Source organism: Neohortaea acidophila (assembly GCF_010093505.1).
Source record: "Neohortaea acidophila strain CBS 113389 unplaced genomic scaffold BDY17scaffold_11, whole genome shotgun sequence".
Taxonomy (NCBI): Eukaryota; Fungi; Ascomycota; class Dothideomycetes; order Mycosphaerellales; family Teratosphaeriaceae; genus Neohortaea; species Neohortaea acidophila.
Genome location: NW_022985520.1, coordinates 895,440 through 922,295, shown reverse-complemented (window position 1 = coordinate 922,295; position 26,856 = coordinate 895,440). Strand labels below are relative to the sequence as shown.

The following is a 26,856-nucleotide window of genomic DNA, read 5'->3' as shown; positions in this document are numbered from 1 at the left end:
CCGTACCTCCTCTTCAAAAAGGCAGGTTTCCGAACTCCGATCTCGTTTGGTAGGGCTGGCAGCCACAAGGTTACATGCGCGGCTCAGCCTCAAGAACTCCGCATCTCTCGTGTATAAAGCGATGGTAAGGCACACATATCTCATCTGCGCACATCCATCCGCCCTTCATTGGAAGCGTCCATTCGATTCCATATTGCCATACTCAAACCTTCACCAAAGAATCGCGTTACAATGGGCCTGTTTGATCCAGCTCCCGAGCCTCCCACCGAGCTCGGACGATATCGAGTGCTGTCCACCAGCGCCGGCATCCGCGTGTCGCCGCTGCAGCTCGGAGGAATGTCCATTGGCGAAGCCTGGGCGGGATTCCTGGGTTCCATGAGCAAAGAGCAATCCTTCAAGCTGCTGGATGCCTATTTCGAGCGCGGGGGCAACTTCATCGACACCGCGAATGAATACCAGGACGAACAATCGGAGACGTGGATTGGCGAGTGGATGCAGGCGCGGGGGAATCGGGACCGCCTGGTGCTGGCTACCAAGTTCACGTCGGCCTATCGGGATCATGAGGTTGGGCAGGGTAAAGGCGTGAATTACAGTGGCAACCACAAGCGTTCCATGCACATGTCGCTGCGAGATTCGCTGAAGAAGCTCCAGACGGATTACATCGATATTCTGTACCTTCACTGGTGAGTAGGATCGTCACGTAGCGAAAGTTACAGGTCTGACTGATTGCAAGGTGGGACTGGACGACGTCCATAGAAGAGGTCATGGACTCTCTGCACCTTCTGGTCGAGCAAGGCAAAGTGATGTATCTGGGCATCAGCGACACGCCGGCGTACATTGTGTCTGCGTGCAACATGTACGCGAAAATGGCGCACAAGACTCCCTTCAGCATCTACCAAGGCCGGTGGAGTGTAATGATCCGAGACATGGAGAGGGAGCTGATTCCTATGTGCCGACACTTTGGAATGGTGAGTAGCGACTTTCATGCAGGGTTGGACTGGCGCTGATCTCAAGCCAGGCCATCGCTCCCTGGGACGTTCTTGGCGGAGGCAAGTTCCAGTCCAAGAGGTCCATAGAAGAGCGGAAGAAGAACAACGAAGGCCTACGAAGCTGGGATGGCCCAGATCAGACAGAAGACGAGAAGAAGATCAGTGAAGCGCTGGACGAAGTCGCCAAACAGCACGGCCTGGACTCCCTCACCACCATCGCGCTGGCCTACGTCATGTCCAAAGCACCCTACGTCTTCCCTATCGTCGGCGGACGCAAGGTGGAGCATCTCGACGACAACATCAAGAGTCTCTCCATCAAGCTGACGGCCGAGCAAATCGAATACCTCGAGAAGGTGATTCCGTGGGAGCCAGGCTTCCCGCAAAACTTTGTGGGCGAAGACCCGGGGGTGAGTGGCAAGACCACCGAGATGCTGCACGGCACGGCTCAATTTTCGTGGGTGCGGCGACCGAAGGCGATTGGGTATGATTAATGTAGGTAGTTAGTGAGCGAGGTGGAAAGTGTATGTGCTGTAATCAAGCCGCACATTAGTCAAGGCAGAGTCAGCTCTACGTTGCAAGCTCAGCATTATGAAGCATAATCGCCACCATAGTTGCGGTTTAAATGCTAATCAAAGAGCCATCCACATACTAAGTAAGGAACACTTTGCATTCTCTTGTACAGCGTAGTTCTAGTCTTCACTGTCAAGATGTCTTCCGTTCTTGTCCTCGGCGCGACGGGCTACATAGGAGGCACCGAATCCCCTACCCGCAAGGCTACGACGCTCAGCACTAATGAAACATCCAGGACCATTCATCACCGCGCTCCGTCGTGCGTATCCGACGAAAGCCATCACCGCCTACATCCGCTCATCCACTCATGATGACGAATTTCATCGTCTCAATGTCAGCGTTGTGCGTGGGATGGTAGAGGAGACGGAGAAGCTCGTCGACGAGGTCTCCCGACACGACATGGTCGTTGACATGGCCAACTCGGACGATCCACAAATCGCGGAGGCCGTACTTCGGGGATTCAGGGCGAACGGTGATCGAAAGGGGATTTGGATACATCTGAGCGGTGCAGGCGTCTTCGCGGACGGTGGAGTGACGGGGAATTCGAGTGAGAATGGGAAGTACTGGAGCGTGAGTATTGTCACTTCCACGCCGCAGCGACGGCCCTAAAGACTCATACGTTGTAGGATCTCGACACAGATGACATCAAGTCGATCAATGCTAACAAGAAGAATGGCGCTATGGATGATATGTGCGTTGGCACGCGTCTCATCTCTAGCTTGAGCGTTAACAGTATGTCAGGATACTCAAGGCTGCGGCGAAGGGCGAGATCGATGCCTACATTGTCTGCCCCGTCGCCGTGCACGGCAGAGGACAAAGCGAGATCAGCTCGACCTCGCACGGAATCTTTGTCAACGGAATGATCTCCAACATCTTGAAGCTGGGCTACTCTCCGTACATTGGACATGGTACGGGAATCTTTGGGCAGGTGCGTGCCTCTCCCCCGTTCGTCGATTCCCGGTCTGTGCAATCTGATGCGCTCGAAAGGTACACGTGGACGATGTTGTAGCGCTCATGCTTCTGGTCTTGGAGAGAGCATTGCATCCCGACCCCAGAGAAGACGCATATCAGCGGTATTACATCGCCGCAGGCGTCGAGGTCGAACACAAAGCTCTGGCCTCTGCATTTGCCGAAGCAATGTATCGGAACGGCAAGATTGATTCCCCGCGGCCGAAGCAGGTTGCATTTGAAGACGCTGGACATATGGCACGGCATGTTATTGCCGTTGACTGCTGGGTACTGGTGAGGCTTCGCTAACGCCATCATAGTATTCTGGGTGCGAGTTATCTCGTGAAAGATGGTAATTCAAAGGCGCTGGGTTACGTTCCTAAAGGCCCAGGCCTGTCTGACACGCTGAAAAACCTCCGTCTCGATTGAAAGGGTTATCTGTGGTGAGATGTTGGGTGAAGGCAGTTCTGCGGGTGATGAATAGTAGGAGGGAGATCTAGTCATCTCTCGCTGAACCATACGTGACGCAAGGGGTCCACACCAGATCATGGGCCGTCTCTGAATTCCACTAGAAGTAGATGCATCATAGCAGTGTGCATAAACGAGGTGTGAAAGGGAGTTTGCAGATACGGTGGACGCCAATGGGAAGGTTCGCCTATCTCGGAGCCTCAGGCTTGGCGCGGCAGCATTGGTGCGTGAATTGTGACTCCATCGCCGGCGAGTACGTACCTCTCCCCAATGCACGCCGACTTTTTTTGCCTCCGACTGTCGCTCTCTCACCGTCCCTCGCCATCCCTCCCTACCCTCCCTCCCCGACTGTCGCAAGCATGCAGCCACTCAGTCGGGCATTGACCCGGCAGGCCAGGCGGCAAGTATGCTCCTCCGCCCACCGCAGCACCGCCGCGGTATCGGCGACAGTCGTCCACCACCCTGCCTTATCCGCCCCGGTCAACCTCGACTCGTCCAGCAGCAGGCGAGGCCTTGCGACTGCCCGCTACCTCGACGATGGCTCTGCCCGCTCCGCCGTCATCAACGTCCTCAACAACATCGCCTCGAAGCGTGAGGTGCAGCAATACCTCGCCCAATTCACCTCCGTCTCCTCGCAGCAGTTTGCTGTCATTAAGGTCGGCGGCGCCATTATGACCGACTACCTCGACGTGCTCTGTGCCTCTCTCCGCAACCTCAACCAGATGGGCTTGTTCCCTGTCATCATCCACGGCGCGGGCCCGCAATTGAACAAGTTGCTCGAAGCGGCCGGGATTGAGCCGCAGTACAATGAGGGCATCCGCATCACGGACGGCAAGACGTTGGGCATTGCGAGACGTCTTTTCCTGCAAGAGAATCTCAAGCTCGTCGAGGCGTTGGAATCGTGGGGAGTGCGTGCTCGTCCAATCACTTCTGGTGTGCTCATGGCCGATTACAAAGATAAGGATACCTATCAATTTGTGGGAGAGGTGTGTACAGGCCCATACCTTCTGGTGCAGTTGCATATCCGATTCGATACTAACAATGTCTTCTAGGTCAACCAAGTCAACGCCGAGAGCATCAAGACCTCGATCGCCGACGGCTACATTCCCGTTCTGACCTGCATGGCCGAGACCATCGAGGGTCAGGTACTCAACGTCAACGCCGACAAGGCAGCCGCCATGCTCGCAAGAGAACTCGTTCCATTAAAGACAGTGTATCTGTCTGAAAAAGGCGGCATTCACGACAAGGAGACCGGCAAGCTCATCGAGGCCATCAATCTGGATGAGGAGTATGAGGAGTACATGAAGAAGCCGTGGGTCATCCATGGGACAAGAAGCAAAATACGGGATATCAAAACGCTGTTGGACGACCTGCCGCGCAGTTCCAGTGTTGCCATCATCCACCCGGAAGCCCTGGAGCGTGAGCTCTTCACTCACTCCGGTGCAGGCACCCTGATCCGTCGCGGTACCAAATTGCAGCAGGCCTCTTCTCTCGCCGAATTCGAGGATGTGGCCCAGCTTAAGCGCACCCTCATACGAGATCGCGAGGGATTCGACTCCGCCAATGTCGTTGACCGGTATCTGGACTCACTGAAATCCCGCCCGTTCAAGGCGTACTACGACGAGAGCATGGAAGCGTTGGCCGTCGTTCTACCACCGGCTGACAGCAAATCTTCCCTAGCTCACCTTGCCACCCTCACCATGACCCGCTCCGCCTGGCTATCGAACATTGCAGACAACGTCTTCCAAAACCTGAAACGAGACTTTCCCAAACTCGCCTGGACTGTCAAGCAGGATGATGAGAACTTGACATGGTTCTCTGAGAAAGCCGATGGAAGCATTGCGCGAGATGGCCAAGTGCTCTTTTGGTACGGCATCGAGAGTCCGGAGGAAGTGCGGGAATTGATGAGCGAGTTCGTTCAGCATGGCAGGCAAATGTTTGGTGACATCAATCTTGAGTCGCAGCTTCATCGGGCGTCTGTGGCTGCAGAGCGCATACGAGCACGAGCGCAGGAGCTGGCGACTGGGAGAGGAGGCCATGCCGGGCAACAACAAGCTCGCGCATTCTCTACGAATGCCAGGCCGCGAGCACGGAATGTCGGGATGAAGACTCAAGGGCAGCAAAGAACATACGCCACTACCAACCCCAACCCACCGCTTGGTGTAAAGAATCGCGAGAAGGACTATCCCGCTCGAGTTGCGGTGATCGGCGCTCGTGGCTACACAGGCCAAGCGCTCATCGAGATGCTTAACCGACACCCCAACATGGACCTTCGACACGTCTCCTCCCGCGAGCTGGCAGGCAACAAGCTCAAGGGCTATGACAAGCGAGAAATCATCTACGAAAACCTCTCTCCCGATGACGTGCGACGAATGGCGGAGCGAAAAGAGATCGACTGCTGGGTGATGGCCCTTCCAAACGGAGTCTGCAAACCCTATGTCGACGCCGTCGACGCGAGCGGACACACCGAGGCCTTGGTCATCGACCTCTCCGCCGACTACCGATTCAATTCCGACTGGGTGTACGGCCTTCCCGAGCTCGTGCAGCGCAACAAAATCGCATCTGCAACCCGCATCTCCAACCCAGGATGCTACGCCACCGCCGCACAACTGGGCATCGCACCGCTACTCAGCCACCTCGCACCAGGCCCCGCGCAACCCACCGTCTTCGGTGTATCTGGGTACTCGGGCGCCGGCACGAAACCATCGCCGAAGAACGACGTCAAAAACCTGACCGACAACCTCATCGCTTACTCTCTGACCGACCACATCCACGAGCGCGAAATCTCCTCCCAGCTCGGGACGGAAGTGGCCTTTGTCCCCCACGTGGCCGTCTGGTTCGCCGGAATCCACCACACCATCTCCCTCCCGCTGGCACAGCAAATGGCGTCCCGCGACGTGCGCCAACTCTACCAGGATCGCTACGACAAGGAGAAGCTGGTGAAGATTACGGGCGAGAGTCCGCAGGTCAAGGCGATTGCGGGCAAGCACGGGGTGGAGATTGGCGGCTTCGCGGTGCATTCTTCCGGCAAGCGGGCGGTGATTAACGTGACGATTGACAATCTGCTCAAGGGCGCGGCGACGCAGTGCTTGCAGAATATGAATCTCGCGCTGGGGTATGCGGAGTATGAGGGCATTCCGCTGGATTGACAGCGGGGCAGTAGATGAGGCAGGACTAGAAGAAGTGATGATACTTATATACCGAGCTGTTTGCACGTCATAAGAGCGGGCGAATGCTCGACATCCTTTCCATTCCACTTGGTTTCAATTCCGCTTTCCACTAACTAGTGCAATACCCATTCACACACTGCAACTCATTCCCATTCTTGGGGCAGTTCTCAATCGGCGTCCAAACGGAGCCGGTAGCAATATTATGGTAGATGCTCTTGAGCTACACCAGCATCAAATCAAATCAGCACTCGTCAACACTTGCGCAAGAGGATGCGTGGAGAGGCCCTACCAGCTCGCCACTGTTGCACTCGCAAATGTAGCAGTTGGCGCAATTCGCCGTGCCGCCTGAGACGCCGCAGCCGGTGCAGTGGTTTTCGGAGTTGCAGGTGCCGAGCGCGGCTTGGATGAGAGGGGTGGATGCTAGGGCTAGGAGGGTGATGAAGAGGGATTTCATTGTTGAGATGGTCTTTGGAGGGAGTTGTTTGTTGGGTGGGGGGATTGGAGATGATGAGGGGTGATTTGTTTCGATTGGAGGGATGTACGGGCTGCTTTTATAGGTGAATGACAGCGCTTCTTTCGAAGGCCTTCTCATCTGGATGCAGGTTGGTGTCGCTGCTTCATCTCATCCTGGTTCCTTTCGCACTTAGTCTGCAGTCTAGTGCCATCGCAGACCAAGGCGAAGCAGGCAAACAAGGCCATCGTCGCCGACCTCGTTGCCTTGAAAAGTGTCATGATTGGCGATATCCATGTCCATCCTGCGTGCTAGTCTTCTGGAAGCGGAAGGTGCCAGCCCTCGCGTCGCAGAGCACGTAAAGAATGACGCTGTCCTTCGTGTGAAGCGCAGTTCGCCATGGTCGTCGTCTTCTCTAGTTCACCCGAAATGGCAGGTGTTTTGCAGGTCGAGCGACTTTCTGCACTCGTCGCGCCCATTGCGGAAGTAGTCGTGCGCGTTGGAAGGGTGCTAGGCTGTGGGGTAAGTTAACGTTGAATTAGGGCTGTGGGGGTCTAAGACGGTTTGGTACGATGCCGAGAGCGCAACAGTGAGTAACGAAGAGGAGCAAAATAGTGCGTCCCGCTATCGAGCGTAGGCAGAGTACTTAGCAAGGTGAGCCCCTGTTCTGATAGTTTTGATCGCTGTATTGAGTACATTACGGCCTCTGCCTTCTCAGCATTCAGCCGTGACAAGCCATTCCGCTGCTCCCGGTTCAACGAGCTAAGGCAGAAAGGCTTGGAGCTAGCCTTGCAGTCATGCACATCAGCCGCAAGAGGTCCAAGTGGTGTCTACAAGAAGCTCTAACGCGCGCCATAATTTCACTTGGACTACGACATCGTCGATCAAATGTTCCCCCACGGCTTCGATACTCGCGATCAGCGTGTTACCATGGATTCTTTGCCCCCACGTTCCCAGCCTCGTTGAACCGATGCAGACAGATGAGCCCGCACTGCGGCTGACCATGGACGGAGGTCGATGCTGAGAAACGAACGGATTGCTTTCCCCTACCATAACAAAGTATCGCAGCTAGACATACTTCATCCAGCCTCGTACACCTCCATCCCCCCCTTCCCCTCAACCGCCCCCTCACTCCCAATAGCAACAGCCAGCATCCTAGCCTCTTGCGTAGCACTAGCATTCCTCCAAGCATGCATCGCCGCCCTCTGCACCACCACCTTCCCCCGCCGCACAATCCGCTTCTCGTCCCCAAGCAACGCCAACTACATCTCCCCCTCCAACACAACCACGTAATCCAGCGTTTGCGACCGGTGCATCATGCCCGGCTCGCGGGTGGGATCGGGCGCGATGTCGAGGACGACCATTGTTGTCGCTGCGGCTGGAGGGAAGGGGCATAGGGGCGGCTGGGTGGGCGCGCGGTGCGGTGGTAGGCTAGGTCGGTGTCGTGAGCGATGGAGAAGGAGGGCGGGGAGGAGTAGAGGTAGGTCATCTCGATTGAGTCGGATTGGCAATTTGTCCGCCGGCTTGGGTTCCTCCGAGCGGGCGGCACGTTTTGACCGCCGCGACTCCGCGTTTGCGCATACACACGCCTGGCAGCACTCGGTGAGTCGGTCTGGACTCGTCCTGACTGAAGTGGACGATAGTCCTCAACCCGTTCCACGTACTCGTGTTGCTGGGCACTCACTTGAGATCCATTCTCATCACGTTCTGATCATAAGAGGACTTGGATCGAGCTCGTGTGGAGTACGGCTTCAAACCTCCACTAGCCAGGGATAATCGAAACACCCGTAACCCTTTACCACGCTCATCTCGTCTACGTGTTTCGGCTTCATCTTGAACGTCCATCCCGCGGCCTCATTGGCGATGATCTCAGCACCTTGGCTTTCGTTCCGCTTCCATAGACAGGTGCCGAGGATTCCCAGTTCAGAGACGACTTCTCCACGATATAGATCCTCGGCAGTCATGAGGGTGCCAATGGTAGAAGGTAGTTCAATCAAGCGCATCAAGACATGGTTTTGCCAAGAGTTGTCAGGCTGAGCCGTCAGCCACACCGGTATCTCCGCGCGATAAATATTGTGGCCGCCGCCGTCTCGATTGGGTTTGAGTACGTAGTCCTTCGCTTTCAGCGGATCTTGAGCTATAGCTCTTGCCTTCAAACCAGCTTCGGAGGAATCCATCGACCAATTGCATCAGCTGCTCTTCGGTGTATTGCGTTCCATCGGCAGCTTGGATTGCTTTCCTACCCGGCGGAGGTCCTGGAGGCGGCGCATACACTGCCATCACCGGAGGGCGTCCATCATCAAGCAATGGCCCGACGGCCGGATGCTTGGATTCGTTCACATGATCTTCCGCACGGAGGAATACCCGAATCCTCTTGGCCAGAGCATTCTTCCTTCTCCCAAGCATTGATTGATTGGAAGTGATGACGGAGCAGGCATGCAGGTGAGGTGGGATGTACAGTCAGCAGCGAATGCGGGGCCGTGCACGTCGGCAACTTGCATTGACTTTTCGCCGTCCTCGGTTAAACTCGGAGCAGCACCTTTTCTCACGAGCTTCATCCAAGCTCATCACTTTTATTGTTTTCCCCCCGCTCGAATTGTTCAGGCGCATGCACACTCGCTCTGTCCACACACAGACACCTCGCATGACCCTCTGAGTCCTCGCCATGTCCTCTCTCGCAGCTCGTGGTGCCATTCGTTCCGTGTCTCGCACCGTCCAGCGATCCCGAACCCCCCTCCGAGCCTCAGCCTTCCTCGCCCAAAAGTCCTTCCAACCTCAAGCAGCCCGATTCCAACCCTTGCAAGCCACCAGGATGTTGTCCGCCACTAATGCCACCCAGTCGGCGGCCCCAGCCTCCAACGAGGTGCAAGAGTTCGACAAGGAAATCAAGGACATGGCCGATTACATCCACAACACCAAGATCGATTCCGACCTGGCGGTATGAAGAGCTTGCCGCAATAACGGTATACGCCGTGCACTAACAACCTCGCCAGATTGACACTGCTCGCTTCGTCTTCCTCGACACCATTGGCTGCGGCCTCAAAGCCCTCGAATTCCCCTCGTGCCGAAACCTCTTGGGCCCCATTGTCCCCGGCACCGTCGTTCCCAATGGCACTCGCGTGCCCGGCACCCCCTACACTGTCGACCCCGTAAAAGGTGCCTTTGACATTGGTGCCATGGTTCGATGGCTCGACTTCAACGACTGCTGGCTCGCTGCGGAATGGGGACACCCCTCGGACAACCTCGGCGCCATTTTGTCAGCAGCCGACTACATCAACCGCGCCAACTCGGCCGGAGGTGCTGGCAAGCTCAACGGCGGCAAGATCTTCACGGTCCAGGATGTGTTGGAGGCCATGGTCAAGGCGCACGAAATCCAGGGCTGCATGGCGCTGGAGAACAGCTTCAACAAGGTCGGTCTCGACCACGTCGTCCTCGTCAAGGTCGCCTCCACCGCCGTTGTGTCTCAGATGCTCGGCCTGGACGAGACTGGCACTCGTGATGCCATCTCTCACGCCTGGGCCGACGGGCAGGACCTCCGCACCTACCGTCACGCCCCCAATGCCATGTCCCGCAAGTCGTGGGCGGCCGGCAACGCTTGCGAGCGTGCCGTCAACCTCTGCTTCAAGGTGCTAAAGGGCGAGAAGGGCATGGCCAGCGTGCTTTCCACTCCTACCTGGGGCTTCTACGACGTCAACTTCAAGGGCAAGCCCTTCCAGTTCCAGCGCCCCTACGGCTCGTACGTGATGGAGAACGTGCTGTTCAAAGTCTCCTACCCCGCCGAGTTCCACTCTCAAACCGCCATCGAAGCGGCGCAGCGCTTGAACAAGAAGCTGAAGGAGATGGGCAAGACTGTCGAGGATATTGAAGAAATCACCAACCGCACGCACGAGGCCTGCATCCGCATCATCGACAAGCAATTCAAGAAGATGGACAACTACGCCGACCGCGACCACTGCGTGCAGTACATGTGCTCCGTCATGTTCGTCTACAACCGCCTGGAGGCCAGCGACTATAGCGACGACAGCGAGGCGGCCAACTCGCCGATCGTCGAGGAGCTGCGCAAGAAGATTAAGTGTGTGGAGGACCCCAAGTTCACCGAAGACTACCACAACCCGGACAAGCGCACCATCAGCAACGCCCTCACCATCAAGCTGAAGGACGGCACGGTGCTGGATGAGGAGGTCGTCGAGGCGCCGCTCGGCCACCGGCTGCGAAGAGAGGAGGCCAAGCCGGAGATCCTCGCCAAGTTCAAGCGCCACATTGAGCCGCATTTCAGCAAGGAGCATGTGCAGAAGCTGGTCGATTTGGGCAACGACCCCAAGAAGCTGTATGCCATGCCCGTGCATGAGTATATGGATTTGTTTGTCAAGGACAAGATTTTGTAGATGGAGGAAGTTTTTGTCAGTGTCGATAGCGAGGTGTATGTCTATTCTGGCAAGGCGATTGGTCTGTACGACTGTAATTTTTACTTGACTCTGAACGTGATCAAGCGTCGAGGGAAAGCTGCCATTCCCCAAATAGGAAAGTCCGAGATCGCTTCGTGCGGCACATACTACCTATTGATCACCGCCTTGTCTTGATGTTCTGACATCCGGCCACTCCAATAGCGCGCTTCCAATGACATCCTCCTCCACTTTCGACCGCTGCGACTTCTCCCCCAAACACACCGGCGCCAACGTCCTGCCAAACTTCTTCCTCTTCAGCAAGCTCGTGCGCCTAGCCCACAAACCTCTCGTGGCATGCCGCGACCTTACATTCAACTACACCGCCACCTACGCCCAGCTCTTAACAGACGTACTCCACCTCCGCAATGTCCTGCGACGCCGGCTGCGTCCCGATATCATCGGCAGCATCGATCGCGAAGACGAGGTGTACATCCTGCTCCTCGGACACGCGGGGTATGAATTCACCGTCGGGTTCCTCGCTCTGGTCGCTCTGGGAGTAGCTGTTGTGCCCATCTCGCCTGAACTTCCGGTTAAAGAGGCTACTTACTTCGCCACGCAGTCCCGCGCCGTAGCGGTGCTCACATCCGCCAGCTGCTCAAAGCTCGGGAGTGAGCTGGAGACTACCATCAACAAAAGCAGTGAAAGGTATTTCCGGTGCTTTGGGATCAAACCGCACGTGCTGCAACCCTGTCTGGCGCCCGAAAGGCTGCACATCTCTTCGGACCGCTACATGGATCTTAACAAGCCTGGCTTCGTGCTGTTTACGTCCGGCACGACTGGTCCACCCAAAGGCGGTGTCAGGAGGCGAGGCTGCCTTTACGACGTTGCGACTCTCTTCTCAGATCAGCACGGCATTCGAGAGGGTGATGTCGTGCTGCATACCCTACCTGTGCACCACGCCACGGGAATAACAGTAACTCTCCTCCCCTTCCTCTGGAGCGGAGGCTGCATCGAGTTCCGCAGCGGCGGCTTCGACGCAGCCTGGACCTGGGAGCGCATCCGCCGCGCCGATCTCGACTTCTTCAGCGGCGTGCCGACAATGTACATGCGGCTGATGCAGTACTACGAGCGCACGCTGGCGTCGCGACCAGAAGTGGGCGAGTACGTGCGAGGCGTCCGCCGGATCCGAGCCATGCTTTGCGGGACGTCGGCGCTGCCGAGACCTCTGCAGGCGAAGTGGACTGCTTTGCGGGATGGCAGGGGCATTCTGACGAGGTATGGGGGTACGGAGTTTGGGAATGCGCTGACTGTTACGCCGTGGTTGTTGGAACAGGGTGTGCCGGATGGCTCTGTTGGGATGAAGAGTCCTGGGGCGGATGTCAAGTTGTCGAATGGCGATGAGGGGGAGATTCTGATTCGGAATGCGGTGTTGTTTTCGAAGTACTTGACTGATGAGCCGGCTACGAGGAATGCTATTGATGCGGACGGGTATTACAAAACGGGCGATATTGCGAGGAGGGAGAAGGGGTGGTATTTCATTGAAGGTCGGGCGTCTATTGATATTCTCAAGAGTGGAGGGTATAAGATCTCCGCTCTCGACATTGAGCGCGAGATTCTTGGACTTGAATATGTGTCGGAGGTGGTTGTGGTTGGAGTACAGGATGAAGAGTACGGACAGCGAGTTGCTGCGGCGATTGTGCTCAGGGAAGACGTTCGGACACGGCTGAGTATTGACGAGCTACGGGAGGATCTGAGGAGCTCGTTGGCCTCGTACAAAATGCCGACGTTGCTGAGAGTCGTGCCGGCGATTCCCAAGAATGCAACGGGAAAAGTGGTGAAGAAGAAGTTGGTAGGCGACTTCTTTCCGGAGCATGGGCACGCAGATGTGCAAGTGTGGACATCGGTTCGACGGAGGAACAAGCTCTGATTTGGCGACGACGAGTGAGCTCTCACGATTATGCCAATCACCATATGCCTCTGGACCCCATCACGTCCGTGGAGGACTGCAGGTGGTACATGTACGATAGGGTTACCACTGGAGCCGGGCAGTCTCGTGGTTGTCATATCCAGTCTCCACAGCCTTCGCAAATAAGTCGCTCTTGCCGCATCCGCGCGCCTTATTTGAGGAAGCACGACTCTTCAATAACGACGCGTCCCAGTCTCTTCTTCCAACTTTCGCTGGCTACACTCTTCACATACATCCAACAAACAGACCCTCCATATCCTTGCACTCTTCCCATTCTCTACTTCCGCCATTCACTGACTGTACTCTTCCCATTCATTCAGCAAGCAAGCCATCTTCTTCCCAAAATGAATGTGACTGCGAGCGGCGACGAGATCCTAGTCGCATACAAGCCTACGTCTCGCCAGGCTGCCATCCTGCGCGAGTACTTTAGCGCCTTCGAGCGACATGCTCATCGAATCGACCATCGAGATAGGGTTTGCGAGTTTAGGATAGGAATAAGATGCGAAGTACCCAGGAGTGCTCTAGAATTCACCATGAGCCTCTCTCACCGTGCTTGTCGACTGGTTGCAGTTGGAAGACGGCAGAGAACTCTGGAAGCAGTGACTGTGTACACTGGGTGGCTCCAGAAGGAAAAGGCTGTCGACCGCGAGGATGTCTTCATCGTCCATTACGCTGGGTAGGCTCCCCATCTTTTTTCCCTCCTATACTTCACTACTTACCAGTCGCTTTCTGCACCGACGTAGTTTCCCCATTCCAGACCTCACTATCGACGGGTTTGAGCCATCAAGCATTTCGTCCCTCTCTCCGCTCGAGCAGAGCAGGCATGAAATTATGTCGGAGTCCATTCGTGTTCCGCGAGCACAGTTGAAATCTGAGACGCACACTCCACTGGCCGCTAATGAAGGTCCCCTCTACGACGTCCTTTTCTTCTTCAAACGCACTCCATCCCAGCGGATCGTCACCAAATTCCTGGCAAGAGATCCTGCCGTCCAGCGTGCTGCAAGCCGACTGTCTGTACTAGCCATATCTCTCTCGTTTATTCTTATAATTATAACTGACGGGATACAGAGCTGCAACACCAAATGCTGAGCCAATCACAGCTACCGTACCCGTGCTTTGCTACGACTCCAAGAATGGCGGCCAATGGTACGATACACTGATGTCAAGAAGTCAGTCAAAACAGCTAGCGAGACTGCTAATGCCTTCATACAGCAGGGTCCTCCTCTCGGGATACCTCGGTGAAGCCATTCTGATGAACGAACGGATCACATGCATGCTCACCCCCAACTCTGATGTCTTTACCGATGCCAACCGCCACTGCCGCCTCCTGCCTGGCTACGTTGCCCCTGCCGGCACATCGCTGTCCAAAGTAGCTCACCTCAATCGCTACGAGCTTATTGACGACTTTGGAGATTATGGGTACGATGTCCCTGCCGTTGAAGATGCCGTTCTGCAACGAGATTGCGTCGAAAAACTCGCGTTCTACGGACGGCACTGCAATGTCGACATGAACGCCGTCAACGCCGCCGTCAACGAGATGCCAATCCCGCCGACTTTTGGGAGGCTCCGCGCTGCCCTCGACAAGCTCGATCAGGCCGCTACGAACTTATAGAGCCAGAGCCGTTGGCTCTTATCCTGAATCTTTTTCGGAGTGGTGGAGGCAAACAGGTGTAACTGCTCATAGAGTTCAAGGCTGCGGCAAACGCTCTTGCCTCGAAAAGGCGTCAAGGCGTCAGAGCTAGTGAAGCTAGCGGCGCGGCCCGACATGCGCTGCCGACCTAGTTTAAACCTGCATGCACAACAACGAGATTTCCCACATTCAACTTCACTTGTTTTCACGATGCTATTGAGTACATCTGGGCTCGGTTGCTGCGCGATGCTCACAGCTGCCCGTCGCATTGAATCTGATGGTCCACGCACGATGGTCTTGGCCAAAGTCTGCCCGCACAAACGGGCCAAGTACACATCCACGCCGCTTCCATGACTCTCATGGCCTATCCTGAATCCACATATGTGCAAATGCTAGGTCTCCAGAGCAAACCTGAACCCATTGTCGCTGGCGGCATGCAGTGCAAGCCCTGGAATGGAAGGTGGTTGCTCCGCACAAGCTGGAATGAAGATTTCATTGTCACTTGCCCATTGTCATTTTTCACCGCGATGTTCAACAATAGAAAACACTTTCCAATGCTTTTGCTGTTCAGCGTTCCTCAATGCCTTTCCTCGCTTCTCTTCTCAACGCTTTTGAATGCTCTTCAGTCTTCTCAATCTGATTCGCACGACGATACCAAGCCTCGCCCAAAATAGAAAGAATGGTCCTAACACGCAGTCGAGCGAAAGCAGCAGCGGCAGCTCCTGCAGCTCCTCTCCCTCAGTTACCGCCACCGCCATCTCCGTCACCACCACCAACACCCCCGAGCATCCTACTCCGCCTGTCTTCCCCTCCTCCGCGCCAACCCCGTAGCTGGTCATGGCCGTTAGATCCTGCAGACTACAGGGCAAGACGAGGCTCCAGTAGCAGCGGATCCTCTCTGCGAACTCCATCCAGCTCAGATGACGCATCAAATGCCGGAGATGACCCGCATGACGACGACGATGGCCGTGAGCCAGAAGTTGCAGATCTTCCACCTCGCCCAGTCCATTTTCCCTCGCTTCTACACCGGCGCGTGCTAGGAACTATTCTGGTCGCTCTGACATTGTTCATGTCCTCCTACTTCTTTCGACCTCCGGAATTCTCTGTCCTCCCTTCATGTCAGGTCCACGGCAATCCCAATGGCATCCCACCGCGTGGCCAGCGGCTAAGCGTTTCGCGTGCCCTTCAACCCGCATCTTCGCTCCTTCACGACATCCTCGGCGGCCGGATGACCGAAGTTGACCCAAAAGGCGACATGTACGACATGCTTGATCTCTTCAAAGACGACCCAAGACTGGAATCGACGTTTTACAAGCTCAAGACATTAGCTTCCGAAACCAAAGGGGCGCGGAGTGTCTTGCGAGAGGACTACGCGCAATATCTGACGAAACGACTGGGTGTGCCTACAGGCTACACCCAATACCGAGACTCGCTCGTGACGGAACTTGCTTGCGGACGCAGTCTTTGGTCCCGGTTTCGCCCCCAATGTCAATTGCGACCCCCTGTCGACCATCTACATCGGTCGTTCGTGGAGTTCCTGAAGATAGTCAACAGCGAAATTGGGCCTCAGTTCGTAGCGGATCTCAACATACCGGAATCACGCCTTCACGACGCGGCGCACACGTGTCTCGGGCCTGTTAGGAAGATGCTCTACTCTACACTATGGGATCTATCTCGAATGGAGCCCCTCGGGCCGGAATACGAGCCACTACTTCTATACCTGCGCACCCTCGAAACCGACACGACTGTCCTCGACGGCGCCCTTTTCATCGCCGCTCGGCAAATACATGTCTTACGCCAACTCATCCCAACATACAGGCGCTTCCTTGTAGCCAAGCTCGCCCGGCGTTTAAATCTCCCGGCATCCTCCTCTTCGGGGGCGTGGAGTCTAGGCCAAATCGTCGGCGGTCTCTCCAAGAGCCAACTCCCGCGTCTGACTGGCGACAATGCCATGCTCCTCTACAAAGAGATTCTAGACGACTACTTCACCCTTTTCCCCGCTATGCTAAACCAAGCCGGCCGGATGGTTGTCCGAGAGTCTCTACGGCAGTGGAACCTCGAGAAGTTCGAGCATACGATTGTGGAGAGGGATACATCAGCCGAAGCCAACCGCTCGACTTTTGTGCCTACTGGTACGAGCGTGGGCTGCTCGACTCACCGCTCCGCATTCCTACGATGGTGGTTCGACGAGTGGACGGAAGGCGGACTGCTGCGACCGGATCTCCTCTACGCGCCGGATATGTTCTTCCACCTGACTAATGGCAAGCGGCTGCATAGGCTGGATCAGAAGGAGAAGAGACATCACTACGGCATTCGATCAGATGGAACTTTTGGCGCAATCGATCCCAAGTCGGAGTACGTTGTCTTCCATGTCGATACGAGAGAATAAGACAGGACGGGACCAAGTCAAACAAGCCCCTGGGTTAGATGCAGCTTACCGTGACTCTCATGGTCTCACGGGCTCATGAACAGAACTGCTGGAGGACAAAGCCTTGGACCAGGCTTGAACGTACTAGCGTCACTGGCATGTCTTAGAGGCGGCGAGAGTTGAAGACTGTGTCTCGGGTCCTGATGCAAAATACGCTCTGTCTGTTCCTTCACGGCTGCTGGTCAGTCACCTCTCAACGTGTATACATCTTGCTTCTTTCTGTGTCCTTCTCTTAATCTTCTTCTCTCACAACACTCGCACATACACAGCAACACAGATCAACATTCCAGCAACACCTCAGCATGCTGCACGCCTTGAGCTGGCTCGTCGAGCTCCTCACTCCAAACATCCAAATGCCTACGGATACCCAGTCGACCCTGTGCACGATCATCAAGTGCAGCATCTGGCTCTCTTTCCTCTCATTCGCCATCTTTCCGACCATCATCCTTCTCGCCAGCCTTGCCGCGCATAGCGAGGGACTCACCGACCGCCTTCATCAACAGATCAATACCCTCAGAACGACTGTGCTTGCATGCCTCCTCGCGTTCTGCATCTCCGAGGCCACCAGCAAAACTTGCCAGCAGTACCTCATCCACACCCGCGACGGTTTCCTCGATTCACAAGCTCACAAGGACATCCTCGCCCACACCTCTGAGATGGAAGCGTGGTCTCTGGCGCTATTGGCCGGCATAAGCACCATCGCTCTTGCCTTGCAATTTGTCGTCAAACCTTGGGTTGAATTCATCGACTGTATCTCCGTGTTCGTCAAGCATGATCTGCCTATCGTCAAGCATCGGCTCTTCATCTACGTTGAGCAACGGCTCCCCGTCGCCAAGCAACGGTTCTTGATGTTCAAGAACTTCATAGTTGGATTTCGCTCTGCTTGCTTCGGTCAGTCCTTCCTCTGTCCTCTCACCCCTCCCATGCCAGACATACAACTAAATCATTCGGCCTCAGATCCAATCTTCCAATCCATCAAGACCACAGCTCAGCACCCCATCAACACCATCGAGAAGACAGCTCAGTCCCATCCTACGCCCCACCAGCTTCTCAATCGACTCAAGAGGACGACGCAATGGGTGCACATGCTCGTCGTCTTCGCCGGGGCAGTGATGGAAATCGGATGCATGAATTGCTACCTCGCTTTCGCGCACACGTTCGATAGTGCCGTGGACATGTGGGACTTTACTCACCGCTACATGTGTGAGGATGACCCTGAGGTGCTGATGTGGTTGCTTTCGTGCGCGGAGCAGCCTGAGTTGTGGGATTGAGGAGATCCGTGAGAATGGGACGTCTACGCGACGGATGGAAGACTAGCTAGATTGGTCGATTAAATGTTCCGAGGGCAAACACGATGCCGGATGAAGTTTGAAGGAGACAGTGCAGAAGACATGGATAACGCAGCAGAATACAAGGCTACATCATCAACCAAGTTCCCTCTACATACCTCTCCATCTAAAAGTGCTTCCGCAACTGTAACAAGAATAGCGAGCTCCGCAATATAACAGGCAATTGCAGGCGCACGCATACGAGCAAGCGACATCCGCCGCAAGGGTGTAGGTTGCCGATCGCAGCGCGGCCGCCCATTCGCGGGTCGGCAGACGTGTAGAGAATTGCTTGGGTCGGCATGGTCGCTTACACTGATGAAACACCGCCAGCTGCCGGGATGATCAATGCTTGTTTGGCCGTTAAGCGATTTCAGCTTGCGTGGCAGTTTGGGTATCGATGCCAAGGTGGTCTGGCTGGTTTCCAACGGAAAGAAGTTGTTTCTTGATTACGTCTTCTTTTCTTCAGGCAGAGACTTTCGCTTTTCGGGCTGATGGTAGCATAACAGAACATCGATGCTGCAAAAAGATTGTGTGAGGAACTGCTGCTCTTCTCAAGCAACCTGCGGAATTACACGACCAATGATACCCATCTCGCCATGCCAGCCTGCATTTACCGGAGATCACCAGCCTTGACGCACTCCAAGCCCTACGGAAATTACTAAGAGCGCATAAGCAACAAAGCTCCACCATGTTACTAAAAGGCTATCGCTCGGAAGGGCGCACGTCGACACGCTTCCTGTCGCAAATCGCCTCCACCAGCCTGTTGATCATCGCCGCCTTGGCCGTGTTTTTCGTGCTCATCGCGCAGTTCACCACACCACAGGGCATCCGCATTCCAGGCTCGACGGCGACTGTGTACAATCATGGGAGCCACTGGGTGACGACATGGAGCTCGGCGCAGCAGGGCTGTCCGGCGAGGGCCAACATCCCCCAAGCCTTTTACAGCGACGATGGCGTTGCGTTCGAGAATGCGACGATTCGACAGACCGTTCGCTTGACGCTCGGAGGGGATGATCTCCGTATCCGGCTGTCGAATGCTTTTGTGGGCGTCGAGGTGCAAATTGACAGGGTCACCATTGCTCTGCCCGCCCTCGAGGAAGTGGTGGGCAAGATGACGCGGTCAGGTTCGCCGACAATTGAACCGGCGTCGCTTCAGCAATTGAGCTTCGCCGGCCGGCCCAGCACAATCATTCCCGCGGGAGGACAGATGATCTCCGATCCCGTGGCGTTTCCCATCCCGAATGACTCGACCATTACTATCAGCCTGTACATCAGCAGGGGCCAGGAGACGGACACAGTCACCTGCCACATGGTCGCAAGGACGCGCACCTGGATTGTGGAAGGAGACTCCGTGGCAGCACCGACTGTACCCCAGACGCGGATGGCCGACACTCCGATTTCATGGTACTTCTTGAGCGCCGTGGAAGCGTGGAAGCCGTTGGACCACCATGCCGTCGTGGTGTTCGGCGACAGCATCACTGACGTGTCCGCTGCGCCCATTGATTCGGATCTCAGATGGACGAATCGCTTATTCCGCCGCCTGCAACAGAGTCCGAACGCTGGTCTGCAAAAGCTCAGCGTCCTCAACCAAGCGGTGCGCGGCAACCGATTAATCGACGACGATATACGAGCACCGAACCTCAACGCCCGCCTGGACAGCGATGCAATTGCGATTAGCGGGATCAAATTCGCTGTGATCGTGGAGGGACTCCTCGACATTACGCGAGGAAGAACATCGTTGCGCACGATTGTTCAATTCCAGCAGATGATAGCCCGGCTGCACGCAGCGGACGTCTTCGTGTTCGGCGCGACACTCAAACCATTCTCATGCGTGAGTGCCGAACGCCCATGGCGAGGAGCGAATCGGCCACCCTCAGAGGTGGAGAGGTTGAAAGTGAACCGGTGGATTCGCAATACGACGGACTTCGACGCCATGGTGGACTTTGACGAGACGTTGCGAAATCCCAGCAATACCACCGAGTCCAGGCCAGAATACCAGGGAGAGGATTGTCTACACCCTAGCCTCGCTGGGATGGATGCGATGGCGGATGTTTTCCCGCTGGACGCCTTCGAGAGGCTGCTTGATGGAGCCTATTACCATGGGTAGCAGCCGTACATTACGCCAGACGATGTACGGTCGCCCACTGAGGCTGAGGGGGCTTGCGGGCTACAAGATGTTCGACATCAGTGCTGTCGCCATTCGCATCGCCAGATGGGAGAAAGGTGAACGCCAGGTCGTGGTTCGTCGCTTGCACGGCCTGGCCGGGCCATTTCCGATGCGGGCCCTTGGCGCCCGAGCTGAAAACTCGTCTGCCTCACGTCGTTCTGCTCCCGCTCACACTGTGGCTTGCAATAGTCGTCACGAAGCTGATCGATTTGCCGAGTCTGAGGCTGGCCAAGTGGGCGTTCAAGCTGCAGAGTCGGAAGGTTGAAGTTCTCGAGGCTGATGGGGAGATGAGGGAGGCATTGCTACCTACCTGATGCTAGAGAGTTAAAACAATTAAAAACACATTTAGAACCCCAATTGCTTTGGTGAGGTGTTTGTGAGTTCATCCGCCGGAGTGTTCTCGAGATGGAGTGAAGTTGATTCTGCCACATCCGAGGTCCGAAGCCGGGGACGACCTTCGATTGAACGTCGAATGCTCGACGACTACATCACCACTTCCCTTTAGGCAACCCAACATTAACAAATGAACCCAACCAGACTTGCTGCTTGAATACCAAACGACCCCTGCCTGATCAGACAAGTCTATCATCCTCGTGTCGACCAGCCTACTCTCACAATGCCTCGCCCAGACCAACGCCACATTCCCAAAGAACCCATCGAAACACCCTTCACCCTCTTCCTCTGGGGCGCAGAGAAATTCGCCCGGCGCAAAGCTATACTCGCAGCCTTCACTTCCAACCCAATCTTCAGCAAAAAAGACATCGTCCTTCCCTCCCTCGCCCGCAAAGACGCGTGGACCCGCTCAGCCCTGCAAGCACGCGAACTCATCCGCCTCAAACTCACGCACAACTGGTCGCACACGCAGTTCCTCGACGCCGTGCGCGAAACCGACAACTTCCTGCCCGTGCAGCCGCAGTTCCGCATTTTCCTGTCCAACCTGGAGCGCCAGGCGAGCGACGAGCAGAAGGCCGAGTGGATCCCCAAGGCCGAGCGGTTTGAGATTTTCGGGTCGTATGCGCAGACGGAACTCGGGCATGGGTCGAATGTGAGGGGCATTGAGACGACGGCGACGTTTGATCGCGAGGCGGATGAGTTTGTTATTGATTCGCCGACGCTGAGTAGTACCAAGTACTGGATTGGCGCGACGGGCGTCTGGGCTACGCATTCTCTCGTCGTGGCGCGCCTCATTATCGACGGCAAGGAGTACGGCAATCATCTCTTCTTCACTCAGATCCGCGATCTGGACACTCAGCGCCTCATGCCCGGCGTAGAAATCTACGAACTCGGCCCCAAAGCCTTCCAGGGCATGCTCGGGACGGATAACGGCGCCATGCAATTCCACCACGTCCGCGTGCCGCGATCGCAAATGCTCGCGCGCAACGCGCAAGTGCTGCAAGATGGGACGTACGTGAAGCCAAAGAACGAACTCCACAGCTACGGCTCCATGGTCACTGTGCGCGCCATCATGGCCGAGTGCACGGGTTGGGATCTGCTCAAACCCGTCGCGGTGGCATACCACTACACCAGCTACCGCAAGCAATTCAAAAAGGCCCCTTCCCAAGCAGCAGAGACGACGGTCATCGACTACGCCAGCGTGCAACACCGCCTCATCCCGCTTCTCGCGCAAGCCACCGCCCTCGTCCTCGTAGGCCAACGCATCAAACAAGCCTACGACGACTACTCCAGCGCCAACATCCGCACAGGCGACTTCTCGCAGCTCGAAGACTTCCACCTGCAAACCGTCGGGGCGAAAGTGTACAGCACGGAAATCACCGCCCACGGCATCGAGACGTGCCGCATCATGTGCGGCGGCCACGGGTACCACGCTCTCGCCGGCTTCGGAAGAATGTACGGCAACGCGGTGAATGCCCTGACCTACGAAGGCGACAACTACGTGATAGGCAAACAAGTCCCGCGCGCCATCCTCAAACACTGGCGCAACAAGACGGAGTCCTCGCTCCCGACCCTCTCCTACCTCTCCAAACTCCGGAACCGCAACTCCCTCTCCCCGCCCAAACTCACAGCCCAATCCGACTGGCTGCGTCCAGAAGTCCAACGCTGGGCGCTAGAAGAGCGCCTCGTGTCGCTCGTGAGCCAACACATAGCCGACACAGAAGCAGGGCACGACACGAGCTACAGCAGCCACGCGCTGACAATGGCGCACGGCGACATGGTGTACTGGAACGGATTCGAAGCTCTGCTTCGCGATCTCGAGAAGCGACGGCCTAAGCCGGCATTCACGGAGGCGGTGCGCGCGCTGTTTGACGTCTTTTCTTTGTCGGTGCTGCAGAAGCCGCATCATGCTACTCTTGCTACTGCTTTGCCGCTTTCGAGCGTGCAGCGGGGATTGCTTCGGCAGGCGGAGAGAAGTGCTATAGAGGCGTTGGCGAGTGAGCACTTGGAGGAGATTATGACTGCGTATGGCTTCACGGAGTACGAAATGGATAGTGCTCTGGCGCGAGCGGAAAAGGAGCCGTACGAGGCGCTGTTTGAAGAGGGTGGAAAGGGGAGTGAGATGAGCGGGAACAGGATGGAGCATTTGTTCGGGATGATGGTTGATACTCGGCGGATGTGGCGACGGATTGAGGAGGAGAAGGCGGGGAGGCCGAAGTTGTGAAAAAGATGTAACGGGCATACGTGATGATTATGAGACGCCTGCTATGCAAATCCCTTCAAACGCAACCGAATGCTCTATTATTCGTGCCCCATCCTCGAAGAAGAAGACTTCCCCTCAACCAAACGCCGCGCTTCCCTTGCATACAGCCCCAGCGGGCATCATGTACAGAACCAAAGCGAAAAAGCAAACGCATCACTCATCATCATCCGTATCCGGCGGATGCGGCGTCCCCTTGGGACTATTCAACCACTCAATATGCCTCAAGCGACGCCTAACCTCCCGCTCCTTCTGCTGCGCCCGCGTCATCTTCTTCTTCTTCCTCGCGCGGAACTTCATCTCCTCCTGCGGGCCGCCTTCCGCCTCACTCTGCGCGCCAGAACCAGATGGCGTTCCCTGCGCACTGCTCACAGCAGAAGAGACGTTAGAGGATGCGAAAGCAGAGCTGGCGAGCGAACTACCCGGCCGAGGCGAGTCGTCGAAACGATCGAGGTTGACGGCCAAATGGCCCTTTTGCGTCAGTCGGCCGTCGGCAATGTGCCATTGTTCGGGACACAGGGCGGAGACGAACTCCTCGCTATGGGAAATCATGACGACGCCGCCTTTGTAGTCGCGGATGGCGGCTGCGAGGCCGCCGAGACTGTCGCGGTCGAGGAAGTTGGTGGGTTCGTCGAGGATGAGGATGTGCGGGTTGTTCCTGTAGCGTCGCGTTAGACATGGCCAACAATTGTGAGGTTTCATCAAGACTTACCACATGGCACCAGCAAGCACCACCTTGACCTTCTGCCCACCACTCAACCCCGAGATCTGCGTATGATTCGCAATGTCGGGGTCCATGCCCACATCCTCAAAATGCTTCGAGATGACCTTGGGCTCCAGAATACGGAAACCCAAGCCCTCTCGACTAGCCTCGTGGTCGTCGAATTCCTGCACCAGTTTCTGGAAACCCCGCTCCAACAGCGTCTCTCTCGAAATCATGGTGTTGAACTTGGGCAGCATGTGCAACCACTTGACCTCGTACTGGAAACTCTTCTTGTACTTTTGTCGTCCGATAAGAGCCTCGATCAGTCGGGGACCTTTGCCATCACCAAGATCGATGGGCGTCTCCATCTGAATTTTGTCCTCGTCGGTTAGGATACGAGTCTGCTTCAGGAGCACCTCTCGATCGTCGCCGTGAGCGTATCGCCATTGCAAGTACTGATTCGGGGTCTTCTCAAGATGCATCTCCACGTGCTCAAGGGCGTGCTGCTTAATGTAGCCTATACGCAGATTGGGATGCTTCTCGACTTTGCCTTGTTGCGGGATGACTTCGCCCGTCAGCACCTTGATGAGAGTACTCTTACCGGCACCATTGGCACCGATGATTGCCACTCGGCTGCTGAGGGTGAGGCCGGCTGATACATCAGCCAAGCTCGGCTTCGCTGCACCGGGATATGTGAAGTGTGCATTCGTCATGCGCAAGATACTCCGAGTGTTGCTCTTGACACCCGTCAGAATGCCGGGCGGCGGGAACTTGAACTGCACCTGTGTGGAAGAGAGGGTGTAGTAGCTCTTTGCATCGGGCTTCTTCTTCACCAACTCGGCCAGATTGCCGCGGTACCATATCAGCTTCTTGTTTTCGTAGTTGTAAATGTCGGTGCACACTTCGTCAAGGAAGCCGGAGTCGTGAGAGACGATGAGTGATGTGATTTCCGTGTGGGATTTGAGATAATCCTCCAGCCATTTGACGTTGGTGACATCCAAATGGTTGGTAGGTTCGTCGAGCAGGAAGACATCCGCTCGCATGAGCATGGCACGAGCCAGCCCCAACTTCATCTTCCACCCTCCGGAAAGCGAGCCGACCTTGCGCTGTTGCATACCATTCGGTCCGGAAGTGAAACCGACTTCCTCCAAGACTTTGGAGATGTGTTCCTCGTCCTCGCCCTGGATGGCCTTGTCTTGAAGACAATACTCAACAATGGTCAAGTCAGTGCCTTCACCTTGGTTGTGCTCCACGAAACATGTCTTCACCACGTCCTGTGGGGGAAAGCCCTCAAGTTTGCCCTCCGCAATGGACCGCATGAGCGTAGACTTGCCCGCTCCGTTGCGACCGCACAGGCCGTAGCGGTGGCCTTTGAGTAGTCGCAGGTTGGTATGGGAGAGGAGAAGGCGGGCTCCATATCCAAGGGAGAAATCGGCGTTCACAATCTCGACCTCACCATCGTCTGCTTTGATGGGTGCGCCAAACTTGCGATTGTCTTCTTCGACGTAGAATTGGTGCACGTTGTTGCCAACGGTCTCCGCGTTGTCCATGAGGGGCTGTAGGTACGGGGTGGTGTTTGAGATGATTCGGTCGATTGCCCGCTGGTTCACATCCTCCGCCACAATCTGCGACAGAAGCACTTCTGCGTAGGTCCAGACTTCGCTGTCGCCGGGATAGCCGAGCAGACCACCAGTATTCTTTACCTCCTTCTCCAAGACGGCTAGCACATGCTCAGGTAGCACACGCTCGATGGCGGCCAGGGAAACATCGTTTTGCTCGCCCATGGCTTTATTCATCACATTGTAAGCACGCCTGCCGATTTCTCTGACCTCGGGAAGCGACGCGCGGTCTCGGACAGCCTTGACACCGGGCTTCAGCTTGGGCAAGAACGTCCTAGCCTCGACTGGATCGTGTACAAGCCTGGTCAAGTTCTCAATGACGACGACCGTCTGTCGCAGGACTTCCTGGCTCGTAGTCGGGGTGTTGAGCGCTCGTTCGAGAATGGGAGTCACCATAGCCAAGACGGGCGAAGTGACTTCCGTCACGAATGTGGTCTGGCTGAGAGCGTGAATCGCCTTCTGTTGAGCGTCGGTGCTCGGATCTTCCATGCTCTTCACCAACAGAGGTATCCGTGGAGCGACATCATCGTTCTGGAGTAATGTGGTCAAACTGTCCATGCTCTTGATAGCCTGCTTCGACACCTCGGCCTTGAGATCGTGCATGCCAATCTCCACGACGGGAATGAGCGCTTCCAATCTCTTGCCCATTGCCTCTCTCAGCACATCCTTCTCTCGTTCCGCTTCTCTCGAGTCTGTGCCGATCTTGGCTTGGTCGGCCATACGACCAATCAGCTCGAAAGCGCCAACAGTACCCTGCCATTTGCCCGTCGACTTGCCGAGATACGTGACCAACAGCGGCAGCAGGCCGAATACTTTTGCCTCGGGAGAGAGCTGCGCGAAAAAGGTATCGAGGGCATATCGCGCACCCTCTTTGACCGAGCCGACTTTATCCGCCAATGCGTCTAGCGCACAAGCCACCAGGCCTTGCTGCTGATGCAAAAAGATGACTTCGCTGAGTTTCTGCTTCGGGGGGAATCGTTCAAAGATTGCGCCCAGCGCGAACATGGCCCCTTCTCTGCGCGCCGCATTCTTTTTGTCCGATGCGGCCTTGAGGATGTCGGAGAGGATATCGTAGGCTGTGAGGCCTCGAAAGCCGACAGTGTTGAGCAGGACATCCGACAGGGTGTATGCCGCGTCTAGTGACTCTTGCGAGGTCTTGGAGGTGTAGATTCGTCGGGTGATTTCGTCAATGTCGTCGGCGGAGGGAGGGGCGGATTTGCTGGTGACGACCACGGCAGGCGCGGTAGGTGGGGATTCGTGGTGAGGCATGGCCGCGGTAGATGTTCCGTTCATACTACCCCGATCAAGACGCCCCAAGGAGAAGAACAGGGAGAGGGTAAGGGATGTGAACGGGAGGGATCTGGTCGCTGGAAATTTCAAC

At 56.0% G+C, this 26,856-nt stretch overlaps 11 protein-coding genes across 11 annotated transcripts; 8 read left to right on the top strand and 3 right to left on the bottom strand.

Moving 5' to 3' along the window:
* Positions 1-6: 6 nt before the first annotated feature.
* On the top strand, positions 7-1,611 carry BDY17DRAFT_272125 (aryl-alcohol dehydrogenase). Its single transcript, XM_033731956.1, has 3 exons — positions 7-683; positions 734-968; positions 1,019-1,611. The coding sequence occupies exons 1-3, from the start codon at positions 232-234 to the stop codon at positions 1,478-1,480; spliced, it is 1,149 nt and encodes a 382-aa protein (XP_033586328.1). The 5' UTR covers positions 7-231; the 3' UTR covers positions 1,481-1,611.
* A 183-nt stretch (positions 1,612-1,794) lies between these two features.
* On the top strand, positions 1,795-2,323 carry BDY17DRAFT_304556 (uncharacterized protein). The gene has a single exon (XM_033734743.1). The coding sequence runs from the start codon at positions 1,911-1,913 to the stop codon at positions 2,166-2,168; it is 258 nt and encodes an 85-aa protein (XP_033586327.1). The 5' UTR covers positions 1,795-1,910; the 3' UTR covers positions 2,169-2,323.
* A 1,011-nt stretch (positions 2,324-3,334) lies between these two features.
* BDY17DRAFT_257126 (uncharacterized protein) lies at positions 3,335-6,124 on the top strand (the record flags this gene model as incomplete). Its single annotated transcript, XM_033731657.1, has 2 exons — positions 3,335-3,961; positions 4,028-6,124. 2 exons carry the CDS (start codon positions 3,335-3,337, stop codon positions 6,122-6,124), a joined length of 2,724 nt encoding a protein of 907 aa, XP_033586326.1.
* Positions 6,125-6,191: 67 nt separating this feature from the next.
* Positions 6,192-7,213, bottom strand: BDY17DRAFT_304546 (uncharacterized protein). The gene is made up of 2 exons (XM_033734742.1): positions 6,435-7,213; positions 6,192-6,365 (listed from the first exon to the last, which is right to left on the bottom strand). The coding sequence occupies exons 1-2, from the start codon at positions 6,735-6,737 to the stop codon at positions 6,255-6,257; spliced, it is 414 nt and encodes a 137-aa protein (XP_033586325.1). The 5' UTR covers positions 6,738-7,213; the 3' UTR covers positions 6,192-6,254.
* Positions 7,214-8,347: 1,134 nt separating this feature from the next.
* On the bottom strand, positions 8,348-8,773 carry BDY17DRAFT_327693 (uncharacterized protein; the record flags this gene model as incomplete). Its single annotated transcript, XM_033737718.1, has 1 exon — positions 8,348-8,773. One exon carries the CDS (start codon positions 8,771-8,773, stop codon positions 8,348-8,350), a length of 426 nt encoding a protein of 141 aa, XP_033586324.1.
* A 370-nt stretch (positions 8,774-9,143) lies between these two features.
* On the top strand, positions 9,144-14,755 carry BDY17DRAFT_356370 (MmgE/PrpD family-domain-containing protein). Its single transcript, XM_033738279.1, has 8 exons — positions 9,144-9,534; positions 9,590-10,960; positions 10,982-11,136; positions 11,204-12,830; positions 12,896-13,623; positions 13,691-13,957; positions 14,016-14,093; positions 14,160-14,755. The coding sequence occupies exons 1-8, from the start codon at positions 9,262-9,264 to the stop codon at positions 14,557-14,559; spliced, it is 4,899 nt and encodes a 1,632-aa protein (XP_033586323.1). The 5' UTR covers positions 9,144-9,261; the 3' UTR covers positions 14,560-14,755.
* Positions 14,756-15,256: 501 nt separating this feature from the next.
* Positions 15,257-16,966, top strand: BDY17DRAFT_313496 (uncharacterized protein; the record flags this gene model as incomplete). The annotated part of the gene is made up of 1 exon (XM_033735715.1): positions 15,257-16,966. The coding sequence occupies one exon, from the start codon at positions 15,257-15,259 to the stop codon at positions 16,964-16,966; it is 1,710 nt and encodes a 569-aa protein (XP_033586322.1).
* Positions 16,967-17,307: 341 nt separating this feature from the next.
* On the top strand, positions 17,308-18,276 carry BDY17DRAFT_327688 (uncharacterized protein; the record flags this gene model as incomplete). Its single annotated transcript, XM_033737717.1, has 1 exon — positions 17,308-18,276. One exon carries the CDS (start codon positions 17,308-17,310, stop codon positions 18,274-18,276), a length of 969 nt encoding a protein of 322 aa, XP_033586321.1.
* A 919-nt stretch (positions 18,277-19,195) lies between these two features.
* BDY17DRAFT_235902 (lipolytic enzyme) lies at positions 19,196-20,422 on the top strand (the record flags this gene model as incomplete). The annotated part of the gene is made up of 1 exon (XM_033730294.1): positions 19,196-20,422. A coding segment is annotated over one exon (1,227 nt), but the record flags the coding sequence as incomplete, so codon positions are not given.
* A 503-nt stretch (positions 20,423-20,925) lies between these two features.
* Positions 20,926-23,151, top strand: BDY17DRAFT_304535 (uncharacterized protein). Its single transcript, XM_033734741.1, has one exon. It carries the CDS (start codon positions 21,117-21,119, stop codon positions 23,115-23,117), a length of 2,001 nt encoding a protein of 666 aa, XP_033586319.1. The 5' UTR covers positions 20,926-21,116; the 3' UTR covers positions 23,118-23,151.
* Positions 23,152-26,836, bottom strand: BDY17DRAFT_286593 (ABC transporter domain-containing protein). The gene is made up of 2 exons (XM_033732128.1): positions 23,866-26,836; positions 23,152-23,811 (listed from the first exon to the last, which is right to left on the bottom strand). Exons 1-2 carry the CDS (start codon positions 26,766-26,768, stop codon positions 23,310-23,312), a joined length of 3,405 nt encoding a protein of 1,134 aa, XP_033586318.1. The 5' UTR covers positions 26,769-26,836; the 3' UTR covers positions 23,152-23,309.
* Between the last annotated feature and the right edge of the window lie 20 nt (positions 26,837-26,856).